General features: G+C 34.4%; 8 protein-coding genes across 8 annotated transcripts; 4 read left to right on the top strand and 4 right to left on the bottom strand. All coding sequences in view use genetic code 12, as the record gives it.

The window, feature by feature from the left end:
• Window positions 1–915: 915 nt before the first annotated feature.
• Window positions 916–1,914, top strand: CAALFM_C101620CA (uncharacterized protein; the record flags this gene model as incomplete). Its single annotated transcript, XM_713082.2, has 1 exon — window positions 916–1,914. The coding sequence occupies one exon, from the start codon at window positions 916–918 to the stop codon at window positions 1,912–1,914; it is 999 nt and encodes a 332-aa protein (XP_718175.2).
• Window positions 1,915–2,401: 487 nt separating this feature from the next.
• On the top strand, window positions 2,402–3,455 carry CAALFM_C101610CA (uncharacterized protein; the record flags this gene model as incomplete). Its single annotated transcript, XM_019475066.1, has 2 exons — window positions 2,402–2,424; window positions 2,603–3,455. 2 exons carry the CDS (start codon window positions 2,402–2,404, stop codon window positions 3,453–3,455), a joined length of 876 nt encoding a protein of 291 aa, XP_019330611.1.
• Window positions 3,456–3,810: 355 nt separating this feature from the next.
• Window positions 3,811–4,692, bottom strand: MRP20 (mitochondrial 54S ribosomal protein uL23m; the record flags this gene model as incomplete). The annotated part of the gene is made up of 1 exon (XM_713080.2): window positions 3,811–4,692. The coding sequence occupies one exon, from the start codon at window positions 4,690–4,692 to the stop codon at window positions 3,811–3,813; it is 882 nt and encodes a 293-aa protein (XP_718173.2).
• Window positions 4,693–4,972: 280 nt separating this feature from the next.
• Window positions 4,973–8,677, top strand: CAALFM_C101590CA (DNA-directed RNA polymerase II subunit RPB2; the record flags this gene model as incomplete). The annotated part of the gene is made up of 1 exon (XM_713079.2): window positions 4,973–8,677. One exon carries the CDS (start codon window positions 4,973–4,975, stop codon window positions 8,675–8,677), a length of 3,705 nt encoding a protein of 1,234 aa, XP_718172.1.
• A 205-nt stretch (window positions 8,678–8,882) lies between these two features.
• On the bottom strand, window positions 8,883–9,413 carry CAALFM_C101580WA (mitochondrial 54S ribosomal protein uL13m; the record flags this gene model as incomplete). The annotated part of the gene is made up of 1 exon (XM_713078.2): window positions 8,883–9,413. One exon carries the CDS (start codon window positions 9,411–9,413, stop codon window positions 8,883–8,885), a length of 531 nt encoding a protein of 176 aa, XP_718171.1.
• A 457-nt stretch (window positions 9,414–9,870) lies between these two features.
• Window positions 9,871–10,392, top strand: RPB7 (DNA-directed RNA polymerase II subunit; the record flags this gene model as incomplete). The annotated part of the gene is made up of 1 exon (XM_713077.2): window positions 9,871–10,392. The coding sequence occupies one exon, from the start codon at window positions 9,871–9,873 to the stop codon at window positions 10,390–10,392; it is 522 nt and encodes a 173-aa protein (XP_718170.1).
• A 151-nt stretch (window positions 10,393–10,543) lies between these two features.
• On the bottom strand, window positions 10,544–15,181 carry SIZ1 (SUMO ligase; the record flags this gene model as incomplete). Its single annotated transcript, XM_713075.2, has 1 exon — window positions 10,544–15,181. The coding sequence occupies one exon, from the start codon at window positions 15,179–15,181 to the stop codon at window positions 10,544–10,546; it is 4,638 nt and encodes a 1,545-aa protein (XP_718168.2).
• Window positions 15,182–15,582: 401 nt separating this feature from the next.
• On the bottom strand, window positions 15,583–17,142 carry VPS17 (retromer subunit; the record flags this gene model as incomplete). The annotated part of the gene is made up of 1 exon (XM_713074.2): window positions 15,583–17,142. The coding sequence occupies one exon, from the start codon at window positions 17,140–17,142 to the stop codon at window positions 15,583–15,585; it is 1,560 nt and encodes a 519-aa protein (XP_718167.1).
• Window positions 17,143–17,180: the final 38 nt, after the last annotated feature.

Below are 17,180 nucleotides of genomic sequence, written 5' to 3'. Positions count from 1 at the left end.
GTTATGTTTCCTTTTTTTAGTAGATGAATAGCGATCTATTAGAGAATAGGGTCAATTGTTTATCATTCTTGGTTTCAGCCCACTACTACTCAATGCATGTTTGTCAATATACCATGCTGCCAAATATTAAACAATAAAGACAATATATGCCAATATCAGCTCATTTTCTTTCCTTTCGGTTTACATTTTGCATTTCATCAGATCATCAGATACTATCGTCACAGCCCTATCATGTATATCACGAGTGCCGTGCCGTGGGTACACACCAAACATATTTTGAAAACAACGATTCACTCTGCACCTATAGGACTTACATATGATTTCAATTATGGTGGTACATCTTTGTAAGACCGTTATTTATTTATAACTTTCTTCTACTCCAAATATATCGGGGATAATGAATAAAGTTGGACATCTCAGGCAGTCTCTTCTTCGGAAGTAAGTAATGGTTTTCCTAGTTAAAATTCACTCGTCAAATATAAGATTTAACCTTTTTTTTTGTTTGCTAAGAATAGCCAATACTGTGGTGGTGGTACCTTTCATCATCATCCCCACCTTAGTATAATATCGTTTCACCAATAAATCTCGTCAAAAGACTGCAACAATCGGGGTTACCTCTCTATCATCCTACCCCCTAATATCACCACAATTGTAAAGCTCTAGCATGTGACAGCTGCTCAAAGAAATTGTTCTTAATAACCCAATTTTATTATTATATATTATACTATAAAAGGAAAAAAAAGAAAAATGTAAAAAAAGATCGACTAAGAAATGGAAAGAAAGAGGAATTTTAATATAAAACAACAACGAAAGATTGATTAAATAAATACAAAAATTTTTTTATAAAAACCTGGCTTCAATTGAAATTTATTTTTTCTTTCTTCTTCTATTTTCCCTATCAATACAAATAGAATCATGCCATTTGTCAACAAAAGTGGATTTTTTGATCCATCTACAGCACCTTACTATGACCCAAAGGAAACCAGAAAAGTAGTCTTTATTACTGGAGGTAATTCAGGTATTGGTTGGTATACAGTTCTTCACTTATATTTACATGGGTATATTGTCTACGTGGCTGGTAGAACTGAATCAAAAGTATTGAAAGCAATTGATGATATCAAAGCTGAAGCTGAAAACAGACAAGCTAAACAGACCGCTAAACATCCATTGGGTGAATTGAATTATATTCATATTGATTTATTAGATCTTTCTACTGTGACCAAAGCTGTTGATGAATTTACTGAAAAAGAGAAAATTTTAGATGTTTTGATTAATAATGCTGGATTAATGGGTGTTCCATATGAAGTTACTAAAGATGATTATGAAATTCAATATCAAGTTAATTTTGTGGCTCATTATTTATTAACATTGAAATTATTACCATTTTTACAGTCAGCTGTTAAAATTGGTGTTACACCAAGAATTATCAATTTGGCTTCTATTGGACATAATTTCCAATTTAAACATTTTACTCCTGAACAAAATAAATTAGACAAATTTCCTAATAGTGTATTTACTTGGGTTAGATATGGTATTGCCAAATCATCACAAATTCAGTTTGCTAAAGAATTGGCTAATCATTATCCTGATATTTTATCAGTATCAGTTCATCCAGGGGTTATTTTAGGAACAGAATTATATAATCATTGGAAAAATATCCCAATTATTGGTATTGGAGCAAGAGGTATATTTGCTCTTTCAGATAAACTTATTGGAGTATCTAATGAAGAAGGTTCTTTGGCAACTTTGAGAGCTGCTTTAGATCCATCTTTAACATTGAAAGAAAATGGTGAATATTTGATTACAGGTGGTAAAATTGATGAACCTAGTAAGATTGCTTCTAATACCCAGTATTCTAAAGAAACTTGGGATTGGAATTATGAACAATTGAAGAAACGTGGATACAACATCTAATGTGATGGTTTAGACAATTTTAACATTTAATTAGTTAAATTTATTTATTTATTTATTTATTTATTTATTTACTTTATTTATATAGATATTATATTGAAAGACATTAACATTGCAAGTCAACTTTAAATAGAAAAGAAAAGGTTTACTGTAAAGTAATATTGTTTATACTAAGTTGTATAGGCAATCATAACATATTTTTAGTTTTATCTTATCTTATCGTTGTTTGGAGAGTATACACGACTTTTGTTAGATATTTATACCACTTCACTACTAAAATACTCACTCACTTTTAAAAAACCACAAAAGCAAGAATTAATATATATTATATATTTGTTTCCCCCTTATTCCTACTTCTTTACTTAGTTTTCTTTTTTGCCACAGTCAAACCATATACAACTCAACCATTCAGATACCAAACTACTTGTTTTACTTTATCCTTCCATTATATTATTACTACTACTACTTTACTTAGTCCTTAGTCTCGATTATGGGATTCATTTCAACTTTAAGGTACGTTTTGATATTCCTTCAATACTTTTTTCTGTTTTTTTTAGAAATCAGTTATCAACTACTACTTATAAATACGCAATGATGTATTCATTGTGTTTTGTTATAAATAGGTTGTTAAATAAAATGTTGAATACAACTCAACACAAATGACCGGGATTAACTAACATTATTACAATAGTGTGGCAGTTGCTACTATATACCCAGTGCTTGCTTCATGTAGAGCATTTGAAGATTATACCAGAGTCACTAATTCCCTTGCATCTCAAAATTTGAAAATTGGTGGATTCACCGTGCCTTTGAATTATCTTTATAATAGAAATTTAGGAGGCACACCAAACTCCGACCCTAATGATAAATCATCATCTTCAACTTCTACAAATATTAGTATTAATGATGAAAGAGCATTACAAATTCATTTAATTTCTATTCAAAAATGGTTTATATATTGGATTGTTATTGCTATAATTTCTTTATTAGAAAATATATTATTTTTAAAATATGTTATACCGGGTTATTCAATTTTTAGATTAACATTTAATATTTGGTTAATTATCCCCATGATATCAATTAAACAAGAAGTTGATGCCAATTCTACATTTGATAATACTATTGAATGGAAAAAATTCACATCTAATGGAGCAGGATTATTATATTTTAGTTATATTAAACCATTTATTGAACAACATATTGATTGCATTAGGAAATTTTCTATTAATCCATTGAATTTTATCCTGGTTGAGAAATTGAGATATTTGTTCAATAAGAGTAATCAGGTGTCACCTAACGACACAAACAATGGTAATACAAGTACCGGTAGTAGTAATAATAATAATGATTATTCAAATGTTTTGGATTCTTTTGTGATGGTTATGAATATGAAGAATAAATTCACTGGAGGTGCAAATAGTACGAGAGATATTAATGAACTTGATAATAAGAATACTAGTGCCGACAATGAATTTGATGTTGTTAATATTACTCCTGAAACTGATAGTCAAGTGAATAAGAGGAARKKTYTTTTGGTAAATTAGAATTTTGGTGGATTTTTCGTCTTTTTTAGTTTTTTTTTATTTTTTTTCAAAAATTTGAAATCATACTGATATTCAATATGGTTTTATAGGGTTAGTTTAGTGTTGGTTTATATTTCTAATTTTTAAGTTGTTGTAATTACTATTATTAATGTTTTTGGTTTATTATTGGATTTGTATACTTTTTTTTTAAATTGGTTGATTGTACATAAGAATATATTATTTTATATTTATAATTATATTTATATACCTCTCCACCTTTATACAAACGTGTGTTGAATTTATTCTTTTGTCTTTTTCCATCTATTTCTATTTACATGAAATTAATTTAAACTTAAAACTCTGCTGTACAATCTTATTATAATCCCAAGTAATTTTCAAGCAGTTTTCTATCCAGTCTAGATTGAACAACTTTATTATATAATTTGATATTCTTTTCAGCTTCACGTTTGAATTTTTCTGAAACAAATCTTTGTGGTTGTACTTGTTCCTTATACATTCCATCATAAACCTCCAAAGGCTTAAGTTTATCAGCACCAACAGCAGTATTTTGTTGAACTGTCTTCAAACTATTATCTCTTTGAGTTTTAAGAAGATCAAGTTTAGCTTGAGGAACTTCTGGCCAAATAAATGGTTCCATCATATCAACGGTCATTTTCTTTAATTGAGGAGATCTATAACGTCCTAAACCATAAGGACTTCTCTTCCATCTTGCTGGCTGTAATTGAACCGTAATATTTAATGCTCTCAATCCATATATATGCCATAAATAATCTCTTAAATCCATTTTATTCATACTTTTAGGAACCAAAAATTTTGCTTGATATGGAGTATGTTTAGCATTAGATCTTAATAAACAAATTCTCCCTTGAGGGAAATAAATTTGTTTACCACCAATTTTAAAATGAGGTTCTTCTAATGCTAATTTCTCTTGAAATTCTTCAAATTCTTTACGAGCATGATCAGGACCAAATTGATCCATAAATCTATTAGGTACTCTTTTCCCCTCTTCAATATATTTCTTGGCTATTTCAACACTGGGGAATAATGTTTTGGTTGGTGATTGTGCTATAATTGGTGGTCGAATTCTTCTAAACCCATATCTTGGTGGATTCAAATCAACATCATTAACATTAACTTTTGGGTATTTATTTGGTGCTAGTGGTTTATAATGTATACTTCTGGTGAATGACTTCCAAATAGAAGCAACTAATCTACCACTTCTAGTATTTCCATCCATTCTTTGTGTGGAGAATTATGGTTATAGAATTATGATTGAAGTCTGATACTAAAAAAAATTTTCAGTTGTTCTTTTTTTTGATACTGTATAATGGTCGTGTGCTTTTGTTCAACAACTCACCAAGAGAGAGAGAGAGAGAAAAATTTCACTAAAGAGAACGAAAGAGAAAAAAAACTTGAATTAATAAACAAAAAAGAGGCAGCTTACTTCATATTTGCCATTCAATCAACCTTGCACCACCTTCTACTCCTCCCTTCAAGATTAAACATTTTCATCAACCATGTCTGCTGATGAATCTATGGCTGATCCATATCAATATGATAGTATAGATGAACCTATTACTCAAGAAGATTGTTGGACGGTTATTACTTCGTTTTTCCAAGAAAAAGGATTGGTATCTCAACAACTTGATTCATTTGATGAATTTGTTGAAACCAGTATTCAAGAATTAGTTTGGGAAGATTCTCATTTAATTTTAGATCAACCAGCTCAACATACTTCTGAAAAGGATCATGAAAATAAACGTTATGAAATTACGTTTGGGAAAATTTATATTTCGAAACCATCACAAACTGAAGGTGATGGTTCAACGCATGCTGTTTTCCCTCAGGAAGCCAGACTTCGTAACTTGACATATTCTTCACCTTTATATGTTGATATGACTAGTAAAGTTTTCAAATCAGATGATAACAAACGGAAAGATAATGAATTAGAATGGATTCAAGAAGAACCCGATAAAGATACTGAAACTAAAGTTTTCTTGGGGAAAGTCCCCATCATGTTAAGATCGAAATTTTGTATGTTGAGAGATTTGGCTGAACATGAATTTTATGAATTGAAAGAATGTCCTTATGATATGGGTGGATATTTCGTTATTAACGGGTCAGAAAAAGTTTTGATTGCTCAAGAAAGAAGTGCCGCCAATATTGTCCAAGTGTTTAAAAAAGCAGCTCCATCACCTATATCTCATGTTGCTGAAATCAGATCAGCTATTGAAAAGGGGTCTAGATTGATTTCTTCAATGCAAATCAAATTATACGGTAGAGATGAAAAGGGGGTTTCTGGAAGAACTATTAAAGCAACCTTGCCATACATTAAAGAAGATATTCCTATCGTCATTGTATTCAGAGCTTTAGGGGTTGTCCCTGATGGGGATATTTTGGAACATATATGTTATGATGCCAATGATTGGCAAATGTTGGAAATGTTGAAGCCATGTGTTGAAGAAGGGTTTGTTATTCAAGAACGTGAAGTTGCCCTTGATTTCATTGGTAGAAGAGGGGTATTGGGTATTAGAAGAGAAAAACGTATTCAATACGCCAAGGATATTCTTCAAAAGGAATTATTACCAAATATCACCCAAGAAGAAGGGTTTGAAACTAGAAAGGCATTCTTTTTAGGTTATATGGTGAATAGATTATTATTGTGTGCCTTGGAAAGAAAAGAACCTGACGATAGAGATCATTTTGGTAAGAAAAGATTGGATTTAGCAGGTCCTTTATTGGCAAACTTGTTCCGTATTTTATTCAAAAAATTAACTAAAGATATATATAATTATATGCAAAGATGCGTTGAAAATGGTGGAGACTTTAATGTTACTTTGGCTGTTAAATCACAGACAATCACCGATGGGTTAAGATACTCGTTGGCTACTGGTAATTGGGGTGAGCAAAGAAAAGCCATGAGTTCTAGAGCTGGTGTTTCTCAAGTTTTGAATCGTTACACTTACTCATCTACTTTGTCACATTTAAGAAGAACGAATACTCCAATTGGAAGAGATGGTAAGATTGCCAAACCAAGACAATTACACAATACTCATTGGGGGTTGGTGTGCCCCGCAGAAACCCCAGAAGGTCAAGCGTGTGGGTTAGTTAAGAACTTATCATTAATGACATGTATTTCTGTTGGTACTCCATCAGAACCAATTTTAGGATTTTTAAGAGATTATGGTTTAGAAGTATTGGAAGATTATGTTCCATCAAATGCTCCAGATTCAACTAGAGTGTTTGTCAATGGTGTTTGGGTTGGTGTTCATAGAGATCCAGCAGCATTGGTTGATTTCATGCGTGAATTAAGAAGAAGTGGTGACTTGTCCCCAGAAGTATCTATCATTCGAGATATTAGAGAAAAAGAATTCAAAATTTTCACTGATGCTGGTCGTGTTTACCGTCCACTTTTCATTGTTGACGATAATCCAGATTCAGAAACCAAGGGGGAATTGAAGATTACCAAAGAACACGTTAAACAATTGTTGAGATCCGATGAATTGGATGAAGATGACGAAGACTATGAAAACTCAAGATACACTTGGTCTTCTTTAGTTGCCGATGGTATTGTTGAATATGTGGATGCTGAGGAAGAAGAAACGATAATGATTGCTATGACACCAGATGATGTAAAGGCTTCCAAGAATAGTGTATCAGAGTCTGAACAACAAAAGATACAATTGGAAGAACAGGAACTCGACCCAGGTAAGAGAATTAAGCCAACCACCAGTGGCAATACTCATACATACACACATTGTGAAATCCATCCGTCTATGATATTGGGTGTTGCCGCCTCAATTATTCCGTTCCCAGATCATAATCAATCGCCACGTAACACTTATCAATCTGCGATGGGTAAGCAAGCTATGGGAGTGTTTTTAACCAATTATTCTGTAAGAATGGATACCATGGCAAACATCTTGTATTATCCACAGAAACCATTGGGTACCACGAGATCAATGGAATATTTGAAGTTCCGTGAACTTCCAGCTGGTCAAAATGCCATTGTTGCTATTGCATGTTATTCCGGTTATAATCAAGAAGATTCCATGATTATGAATCAATCATCCATTGATAGAGGATTGTTCAGATCATTGTTTTTCAGATCTTATATGGATATAGAAAAGAGACAAGGTATGAAGGCACTTGAAACTTTTGAAAAACCTACTAGATCTGATACTTTGAGATTAAAACACGGTACATATGAGAAATTAGATGAAGATGGGTTGATCGCCCCTGGGGTCAGAGTTAGTGGTGAAGATATTATTATTGGTAAAACAACTCCTATACCTGCAGATGCGGAAGAATTGGGTCAAAGAACACAATATCACACCAAGAGAGATGCTTCAACACCATTAAGAAGTACAGAATCCGGTATTGTTGACCAAGTTTTGTTGACTACCAATGGTGATGGGTCTAAATTTGTGAAAGTGAGAATGAGAACAACTAAAGTTCCACAAATTGGGGATAAATTTGCTTCGAGACACGGTCAAAAAGGTACTATTGGTGTTACCTATAGACACGAAGATATGCCTTTTACAGCAGAAGGTATTGTTCCAGACTTAATCATTAACCCTCATGCTATTCCATCTCGTATGACGGTTGCACATTTAATCGAATGTTTATTATCAAAAGTGTCGTCATTGTCAGGGTTTGAAGGGGATGCTTCACCATTTACTGATGTTACAACAGAACAAATTTCCACATTGTTAAGAGATCATGGGTACCAATCAAGAGGATTTGAAGTCATGTATAATGGTCATACTGGTAAAAAATTGATGGCTCAAGTATTCTTTGGTCCTACTTATTATCAAAGATTAAGACATATGGTAGATGATAAAATCCACGCTAGAGCAAGAGGACCAGTGCAAGTCTTGACCAGACAACCAGTAGAAGGTAGATCTAGAGATGGTGGATTGCGTTTCGGTGAGATGGAAAGAGATTGTATGATTGCTCATGGTGCTGCGGGGTTCTTGAAAGAAAGATTAATGGAGGCTTCTGATGCCTTTAGAGTACATGTATGTGGAATGTGTGGTTTGATGTCTGTGATTGCCAATTTGAAAAAGAATCAATTTGAATGTCGATCCTGTAAGAATAAAACCAATATTTACCAAATTCACATTCCATATGCTGCCAAATTATTATTCCAAGAATTGATGGCCATGAATATATCACCAAGATTGTATACTGAAAGATCTGTGTCTGGTATACGTGTTTAAAATTATTGAAGTGTTTTTAAACAAATAAATTCACATGATCTAAGATAACCAAACACTATATACTAAGAAAAGGAGAATAAAAAAAACAAACAAACAAAAAGCTATTTAAATACTACGGTTGTACTTTTAATAAATATCATTTATAAAACTGGTTTAAGTCATCTTTCTATTATTCTATTTACACGATAAACTTGAAAGTTATGACTTATTGTTGATGAGATAAATACTTTTCTCTTAATTCAGCTCTATTCTTTTCATTCTTTTCCAATTCAGCAAGTTTGTTTCTCATATCAGGATTTTCATCAGCGAAAGCAATCAAATTATCTTTATATGGATGGTCATCTCCATCGAAAAGTTTTAGTCTGTCCATTCTAACAAGTCTATGTTTATTCTTTGGAATCATCCCCTTGACTGCTCTTTTAATAATTTCACCATAACCTTTATTATCAATCATTCTTTCCATTGGTACAAGTCTCAAAGTACCTGGACGAGTAGTATGACTCCAGTAAGTTTTCTCTTTCAATTTGTTACCAGTAACTTTAAGATGGGCACAATTTGTGACTACCACATAATCACCATGATCTCTATTTGGAGTGTATGTTGGTTTATGTTTCCCCATTAATGTAATTGCTATGCTTGAAGCCAAACGACCTAAGGATCTGTTGTCAGCAGCAACGTCAACGTGATGCCATACTCTTGTGAGTGCAGATGCTGTAATACCAATTCTTTGAGACATATTGTTGTAGGATTTGTATTAGACACCAGCTCTTACACTTGGTTTAGCAGGCTTGGAAAATTTTTCGAGCACTATTACAATTATTAGTAGTTTGTAATTTGAGTGCGGTCGTGTGATTTGGAGAAAAAAACGTATTGCGAAGAATTTCTCACATTTTTTTTTTTTCCAAACCAACCTTTCTCAACAAGTGAATCGAAAAAAGTAAATATCAGACAATCACTCGTTTGAAGAAGAATTGGGAATTGTTTTGACATTTTTGTGGAGGGGACACATATTGGGCATAAACATATCAACCAATCGTTTATTAGTTGACTAACTTGTATTATATTATCTATACTTTAATTTAATCACAGTCGTATATTATAATCTGTGGGAAAGACTTTTATTTTTTTTTTTTTCAATTTCAATTTCATTTTCATTTTTTAATTCAATTCATATCAGCAACAACAACAACAAAATGTTCTTTTTAAAAGATTTGTCATTAAATTTAACTTTACATCCATCCTTTTTTGGACCTCAAATGGACCAGTATTTGAGAGAAAAACTATTAAGTGATGTGGAAGGTACATGTACAGGTCAATTTGGTTACATTGTGTGTGTTTTGGATTCAATGAATATAGATGTTGGCAAGGGAAGAATAATTCCAAGTACTGGGATGGCTGAATTTGAAGTCAAATATAGAGCTGTTGTGTGGAAACCATTCAAAGGTGAAGTGGTAGATGCAGTTGTAACAACCGTCAATAAAATGGGATTTTTCGCCGATGTTGGCCCATTATCAGTGTTTGTTAGTACCCATTTGATACCTTCAGATATGAAATTTAATCCTTCAGCAAACCCACCAGCATATGTGAGTCCCGATGAAAACATTGAAAAGGGATCGAGGGTTAGATTGAAGATTGTTGGTACAAGAACTGATGTCAATGAGATTTACGCCATAGGAAGCATAAAAGAAGACTATTTGGGACCAAGTCCTATGTAATAGAGCTGCGCATGTATAAAAATTTGTATATTAATACTACAATTAAATTAATAACGGGTATATTAGAATTTAAAATGGTACATGAAAATCGAAAACAAAACATAACAAAAAAAAATTAAGCTCAATTCTTGTTAATGATATATTGTACTTTTTATTCTTCATCACTCATATCTAAAACAATTGGATCATGCATTGTGCCACTGGTTATGTTTTGGTTTAAACTGAACTGAGTTTGCAAATCTCCTAACCGATCCTTACAATTGTTTGTGTTCAGTGCATCCAAACTTATGTTCTTGATTTTATTGTTGATAGGCGTAACACTATTCTGTAAACCATGCTTTCTATCACTGATTTTCAACGCGTCCTCGTTCAATTCAATACCTAACATACCTATAACCCTTTGACGTTTTGAGGTAGGAACCTGTGATGTCTGAAGAGGTGGACCGGAACGAATCTTGTTTGAAGAATCTCGATTTGATGGTGTCACTATTGAGGACAATTGCAAAGTCTCATTTTGGGAAGCCAGTTGATTTGTCTGTGGAGGGATATTCACCAAGTGATTTTTTTTTGGACTTTGGCCCGCAGCTGTATCCGTTTCACTACTGGGCGTGCCACGAGAATTTGCATTGTCAACAGGAGTGCTATTCAAACTTTGACCACTAATTTGTGCGTCTCTGGCCTCTATCAGTTCAGCCTGTCTTTTCAAAAGCATAAGAGTTTTATCTAATTTTTGTAACTCAGCATTATATTTCAGTAGATTCTTTTCCAATTTATCATCCCAATGTGTAGCTAAACGACTCTTTTCTCCCCTTCTAGTATTAATCAACTTACTTTTCTCATAATTAGACCCACCATTTTTCATTAAATCAGATATTAAGCTTTTCGTGTCGAAATCAAATTTTTGCAAAATCATTCTTTTCCTATTTCGATCCGCCTCAACGTTACTATCAATGACAATTTTCCTATTATTGATATTTTCTACTACCTTCTGGATATCTTTCAAATTCGTCAAGCCAATGATACGGTTTACGGTATCCCTACCGACAAAATTCACAACCAGATCTTCTATTTGAAAAGTATTTCGGTTGTAATCGATACCATTATCTTTTTTCTCAACCATACTAGATGGGTTACCGATTACTATTTGTTGAGGATTGCCATTTGGTACCACGGAAGTACTATTCTGCTCCTTCCTTGGCGAGTTACTATGAGACTGAACAGAGTTTGTTTGGAGTTTCAGGTTTCCTTCAAAAACAGCGGTCCCACCAACTCCAGTACTAGTACCGTTGATACTATTCTTGGTTTGGGTGTCCTCAACTTGTCCATGGTTTTGACTGGGGTCAGAATTTTTGATTGCAAGCATTGGTTTTTGGACATTGCATCTGAATGAATTCTGCTCGTCCGTGGTGTTTTCAGCTGACAGACCTTGTTGTAAATTTGTATCAGTTGTCGTTTCGACTTCAGTATCTTCTTTCTTGTTAGAATTAGCATTTATACTCTGCAATCGATGTACTTGTTGTTGCTTTTCTGATACCTGATAATTCGAGGAGGAAACGTTACTGGTGTTATGGTTTGACATATTGTTGGTAGACTTCGACCTTCCACTTAGGGAGGCAAGGGGTCTATCTTCAATGGGATCGGATTCATTTAACCCGTTCACTACCGCAATGTTTGAGTCAGAAAAAGATCTATTCTTAGGTTCTGTAGCAACAGGTGACCAAGGACTATGGCTTGCAACAGTCTGTAGGTTTGGTGTATGACGCAATAAATTTAAATTAAACGATCCTTGTTCTTCAAGAGTTGGCCGACTAGATTGTGTGGGTAACGGTACCGAAGTGCCGAAATCAAGGACTATTTGTCTCAGTAGAGGCGTTGCATCAGTGGATCTTGACAAAGAATTGACCCGCTGCTGTTCATTCGGTTGAGTTTGAAATGATCTGTTTTGAGGTGAGGAGCGTAGCTGCTGTGGTAATTGCAACCGTTGTTGTTGTTGTTGTTGCTGTTGCTGTTGTTGATAATGGTGATGTTGCTGTTGCTGTTGTTGTTGTGGCAACTGATGCAGGTTCCTATTCAAATGTAGTTGAGCATTATTATGTTGTGGTTGTTGCAAGTAATTTTGCTGATGTTGTTGATGTGGATTGGCTTGACGTTGTTGAGATTGACGTTGTTGGGATTGAAGTTGTTGAAGCCGGCGGAATTGTGGAAGTTGAGTTAATTGAAGAAACTGCAGTTGATCTTCTGGTGAAAGATGTTGCTGTTGGGGAAGTTGTTGGGGAGACTGTAGGGGAAGTTGGCGAGGAAGTTGTTGTTGTTGTTGCTGTAGTAGTTGCTGTTGCTGTTGCCATTGCTGTCGCTGTAGCCGTTGCTGCTGTTCTAGTTGTCGAAGTTGTCGCTGTTGCTGTTGCTGTAATAATTGTTGCTGCTGAAAATGATGGATTTGATGGTCGTTCGGACGTTGTTGCGATAACTGTTGTAGTTGTAATTGCTGTTGTTGCTGTTGTTGAAGAAGAGCATGCTGCTGATTTAAAGGTAGCCGCTTTATATATAAATCCCGATAATAAAGAGCTTGTCTAAGTTTTTTAATTTCTTCATTCAAACTTCTAATTTGATCATCACTGTGTTGATTACCTTGATTCTTTGAAGAAACTGCAGCTGTTGGTACAGATTGAATGCTTCTACTATTTGACACAGCTTGTGAGTTGCTAGAGTCCTGACCATGTAAAGCGTCGGTATTATTTAGGTTGTGGGACTGAGGAGTTCGATTTTCTTCATTGATGTCATTGGGACCTGTAAGTGATAATGGCAGTGCAGCAGAGTCTGGTGAGCTTGTGTAACGAGGTTGATTAGAAGTGTTAGAATCTCCATGCAATACTTGCGCTTTATCGCTTGAAGCTTGAGCTGACATAGGAGATATCGGTGTGATCATTGAGGGTGGCACTGATTGTGGTGAACTGGAGCTTAACGATGATTCTCTGTTCTTTGGTGACAAATTCGATAATGAAATACTGCTCTCAGTTGAATTTTCTTTATTGGCTTCATTTGGTGGATCAAGTGTCACATTTATAACTGATATAGGGGAATCTGCGGGATCAACAGCTTCTGCAGTTTGATCTTCGCGTAAGTTCTGTTCTGTATCAATTGCGTCTCCTAAAGGTGCATCATTTTCTTGTACACCGTTTTTGGGAAGAGGAGCCGATGTATCTTCCTGCAAAGTTGTTTTCATATTACTGGTTTCATCGTTGTTTGTTTCAGCTTGTGGACTTTGCTGTGATGGTAATGTTGGGTTGTTATCTTCCACTTTATCAGATGCTTCCTCATGTTGCTGGTGTTCATGATCAATTAAATACTCAGTAAGATCATCACTTTGAATGCTCTCATTATCTATCTGTGTCTCTTGATTATTATTTGACTCAGTAATATCCACTTCTGCTTCTGGTGTATTGTCAACTCTATTGATGTTGACACTCTCATCTTCTTTATTTTCCAAGTGAACATTTGCATCCACCTCATCAGCCAGTACGTCATCTTCGTCATCTGAAAGTAATATAATCGCTTCAGGTGACGCACTTTCAGTCCTCTTCTTCGTTGTATTTGTATCATCTCCAACAACTGGTTTCCAACTACCGTCTTGCATAATAATAATCTCATCTACATCAGGACCCACATTTTTAATTATCTCCTCAAAATATTCTGAGATTCTCAAATCCTCAAACTTAATTTCTCTCAGACACACGGGGCATTTCCATTCATCAACCAATCGCTGCTGCTCTATAAAAAGCATCCCATTAAAACACATATAATGGTCACAATGGACAGATTTTGTTGGATTTGCCAATTTCGTGTATGATAACGGATCTCGTAATGGCAATTTGGTGGTTTGAATACCATCATAACGACTCATATCCTTTATATTTCTGATTGTTTCACTTTTTGGAATAGCTGGCCGGTTTTGAACTTGTTCTATTAGCCTTTCTGCAGGTATTACTTCCACAAGGTACAAATACATCATATAGCCTGCATTATTCGCCAGGTGACAAAACACAATCTCGTTTCTTTGAGGTGGAGAGTTTATGTACTTTGTGATATCTACCGGTACAGCTGTATTGGTTTCACCTGAAATTCCCCGAAAAGTGTCTTTAAATTCGTGCTTGTTAAAATATATAACTGTTTCGACTGGATACTCAATAGACACGTTGTTGGTCGCGTTAGATCGTTGCATATCGGGGATACCACAAAGAATATATAGTTTAATATGAGGGGGTTTGTCTTGCAAAAACTTATACTCTTCTTCTGTGAAAATAAAATGACAAGTCTGCACACTATTTCTTCCATTAGGTATAAGTAACATGGGTGTTGAATGAATTAATCGTAAAAATCGATACAAAGGAGTCGCTTTAAAGTACAAAGTATGTCCCTTATATGGCTTTGAGTCACCTGAGTGTATATTCGAAAGTTGGTTTGTGGAGGAACTTGTACCAATCAATGTTGGAGCAGTCAACTTAAATCGCCCTGTTCTTATGGCATAATGCATATCACGATAACTAGGTAATGGGTCCCCCTGTAAACGCATGAAAATAAGTGACTTAGCGGCATGAAACCCAATTTGGTCATTATTATTGAATTTTGAGCTGAGAAAGGCCTCCCCTCGGTCCACGAGGTCTTGTTTTCTACCACCAACATTTAATTCAAGAGAACGACAGACATCTTTTAACTGAGCCACTTTAAAAGATCTCCACACTTTAAGTGTTTCCGTATAATCATCCTGTGTAACTTGCGGTACTGTACTCATAGTTTTAACATAATCGTTAATTATTGGAGGATTCAATAGATGTTGCTACTTTTTGGGGGCTAAGTTTGAATTAAATAAAAAAATAACAAAAACACAACAAGAAAAGTAAAGAAGGAAAAAAAGAAGACAAGAAGAAAAAAAAAATTGAGTACGTTGAGAAAAATGAAAATAAACGAAAAACAAATAAATGAATGAGTGTGAGGCAAAACAAAGAAAGAGATAACTGATTATTCAAAAATGAAACACTAACACATTAAAATACAATTTTGCCCTATACTTTTCAATTAAGCCTCATATATATATAAATTGAACCTCAGTTTGTACTATAGGAGCACTTCATGTAAATTTACAAACCATGACTAAGTTAACATATTTTAACCAGAATCAATCTATACAACTATTTAGAATGTAGCCACGCCTAAGAGACTTGCCGCATTTCTAGCATCAACAGTTGCCGATTCAAACCCATTTACATCCGACTTTTTGTTTTCATTTTCTTCTTCTTCCTTTTCCAACGACCTGAAAGTTCTTGAAGACCATGAATCTCCTTGTGAAGATTGTGATTGTGTCAAGTTATGCTTCAAATTAGTCAAGTTGTCACGATTGAGTCTAGATAATCCACCCTTATCATCGACACTTCGTACATCCAACCTTATATTTTCAAAATGCTTAAGAATTTTCCTATGGTGTTCTACTTTGTGCAAAGTATAACCTTTCATCAAGCGTTGTATTTTTTTCTCCGTGAAATCTATGACTTCTTTTCTTTCAAACATCATTTCTCCAGATATTCTTTTAACTTGTAAATGAAGTGATTCTTGTACTTTCGAAGCATATTCCAATGATCTCAATGCCTCGTCAACTTTTATAGGATCCAAGGAAGATTTGTTTTTTATTTTATTTGCCTGAACATGTTTTGCATTGGTTTGAGTTTCTGCTTGGATCAATTCCCTCATGATCAAGTGTCTATTGGTTAAAGCTTCTTTAATTTCATAAAAATCGTCTATTAATATTTGAGTTCCATCTCCCAATGTTGCCATTTCGTTAATCGAGTCCACCAACGTAAAATCAGATTGCTTTTGTGTGATTTTACCCAATTTCTCCCACATATTTTTCATTCCTGGATGAGTGGTTTCAAATTCAGACAACTGATTCAATTTATTCGCCATATCATAGATATGAATTGAAAGTTGCTTTTCAGTTTTCGAGTTTCTATCGAGAAGTTTGTGTAATTTTTGAAAAGTTAAATACGCTTCTTTAATAATTGGCCTAAAATTAGCCAACTCTTCGTAAGGGTCGTATGGCACAGCAAACTGTTTTAGTGTCTTTCTCATGATCCCACTTGCAACAGATGTTTTCCTATTGGTATTGATAACAGAGTATCCAAAATCGTTTTCGACAAAGTAAACAAATTCTTCATCTCTAATTAAAATGGGATTGCTAGTAATTCTATCCAACCATTCTTGCCATTCGACAAAAAGTTTCTTTCTCTCATCTTCGCCACCTGTTGGATACGATGTTATGGCACTGGGGATAACAGGTACAAACACTTCTAAATTTGAAACAATTAAATATCTGTTAAATTTCACCACCTCATTAAAAGTTCTACGAACATCTTTATAAATCGACTGTCTATAGCGTGGTAAGCCTTTTACTTTAACATTCATTTTAAGTATTGGGTTCCCTGGTTTATTTTTTTCAATTTCCACTAGCTGGATGCTTAAACTGTATTTGGTTGTGAATCTTTCTGGAATAAGCTTTCTTAGTTCGTCTTCAGTTAATATGCTTTCAGAGTTAGGGTCTGGTGATGGTTCACCACTTTGCGGGGCCGTGGGCTCTCCTTCTGGGAGTTGTGTTTCATTGTTTTCCGTTTGTGAATGTACGCCATTGACTTGATCAGAAATGACAGGTTCTGCAAATGGGTTATTGTTTTCAAAATCTTCTGGATAATCTAGAGATGACATGGGATGAGGGTGATGTTGTTAGAAATTGTGGACACTTA

Source organism: Candida albicans, chromosome 1 (genome assembly GCF_000182965.3).
Source record: "Candida albicans SC5314 chromosome 1, complete sequence".
Classification (NCBI taxonomy): Eukaryota; Fungi; Ascomycota; class Pichiomycetes; order Serinales; family Debaryomycetaceae; genus Candida; species Candida albicans.
The sequence above is the reverse complement of the archived record's forward strand: the minus strand, read 5'-3'. Positions and strand labels throughout refer to the sequence as shown.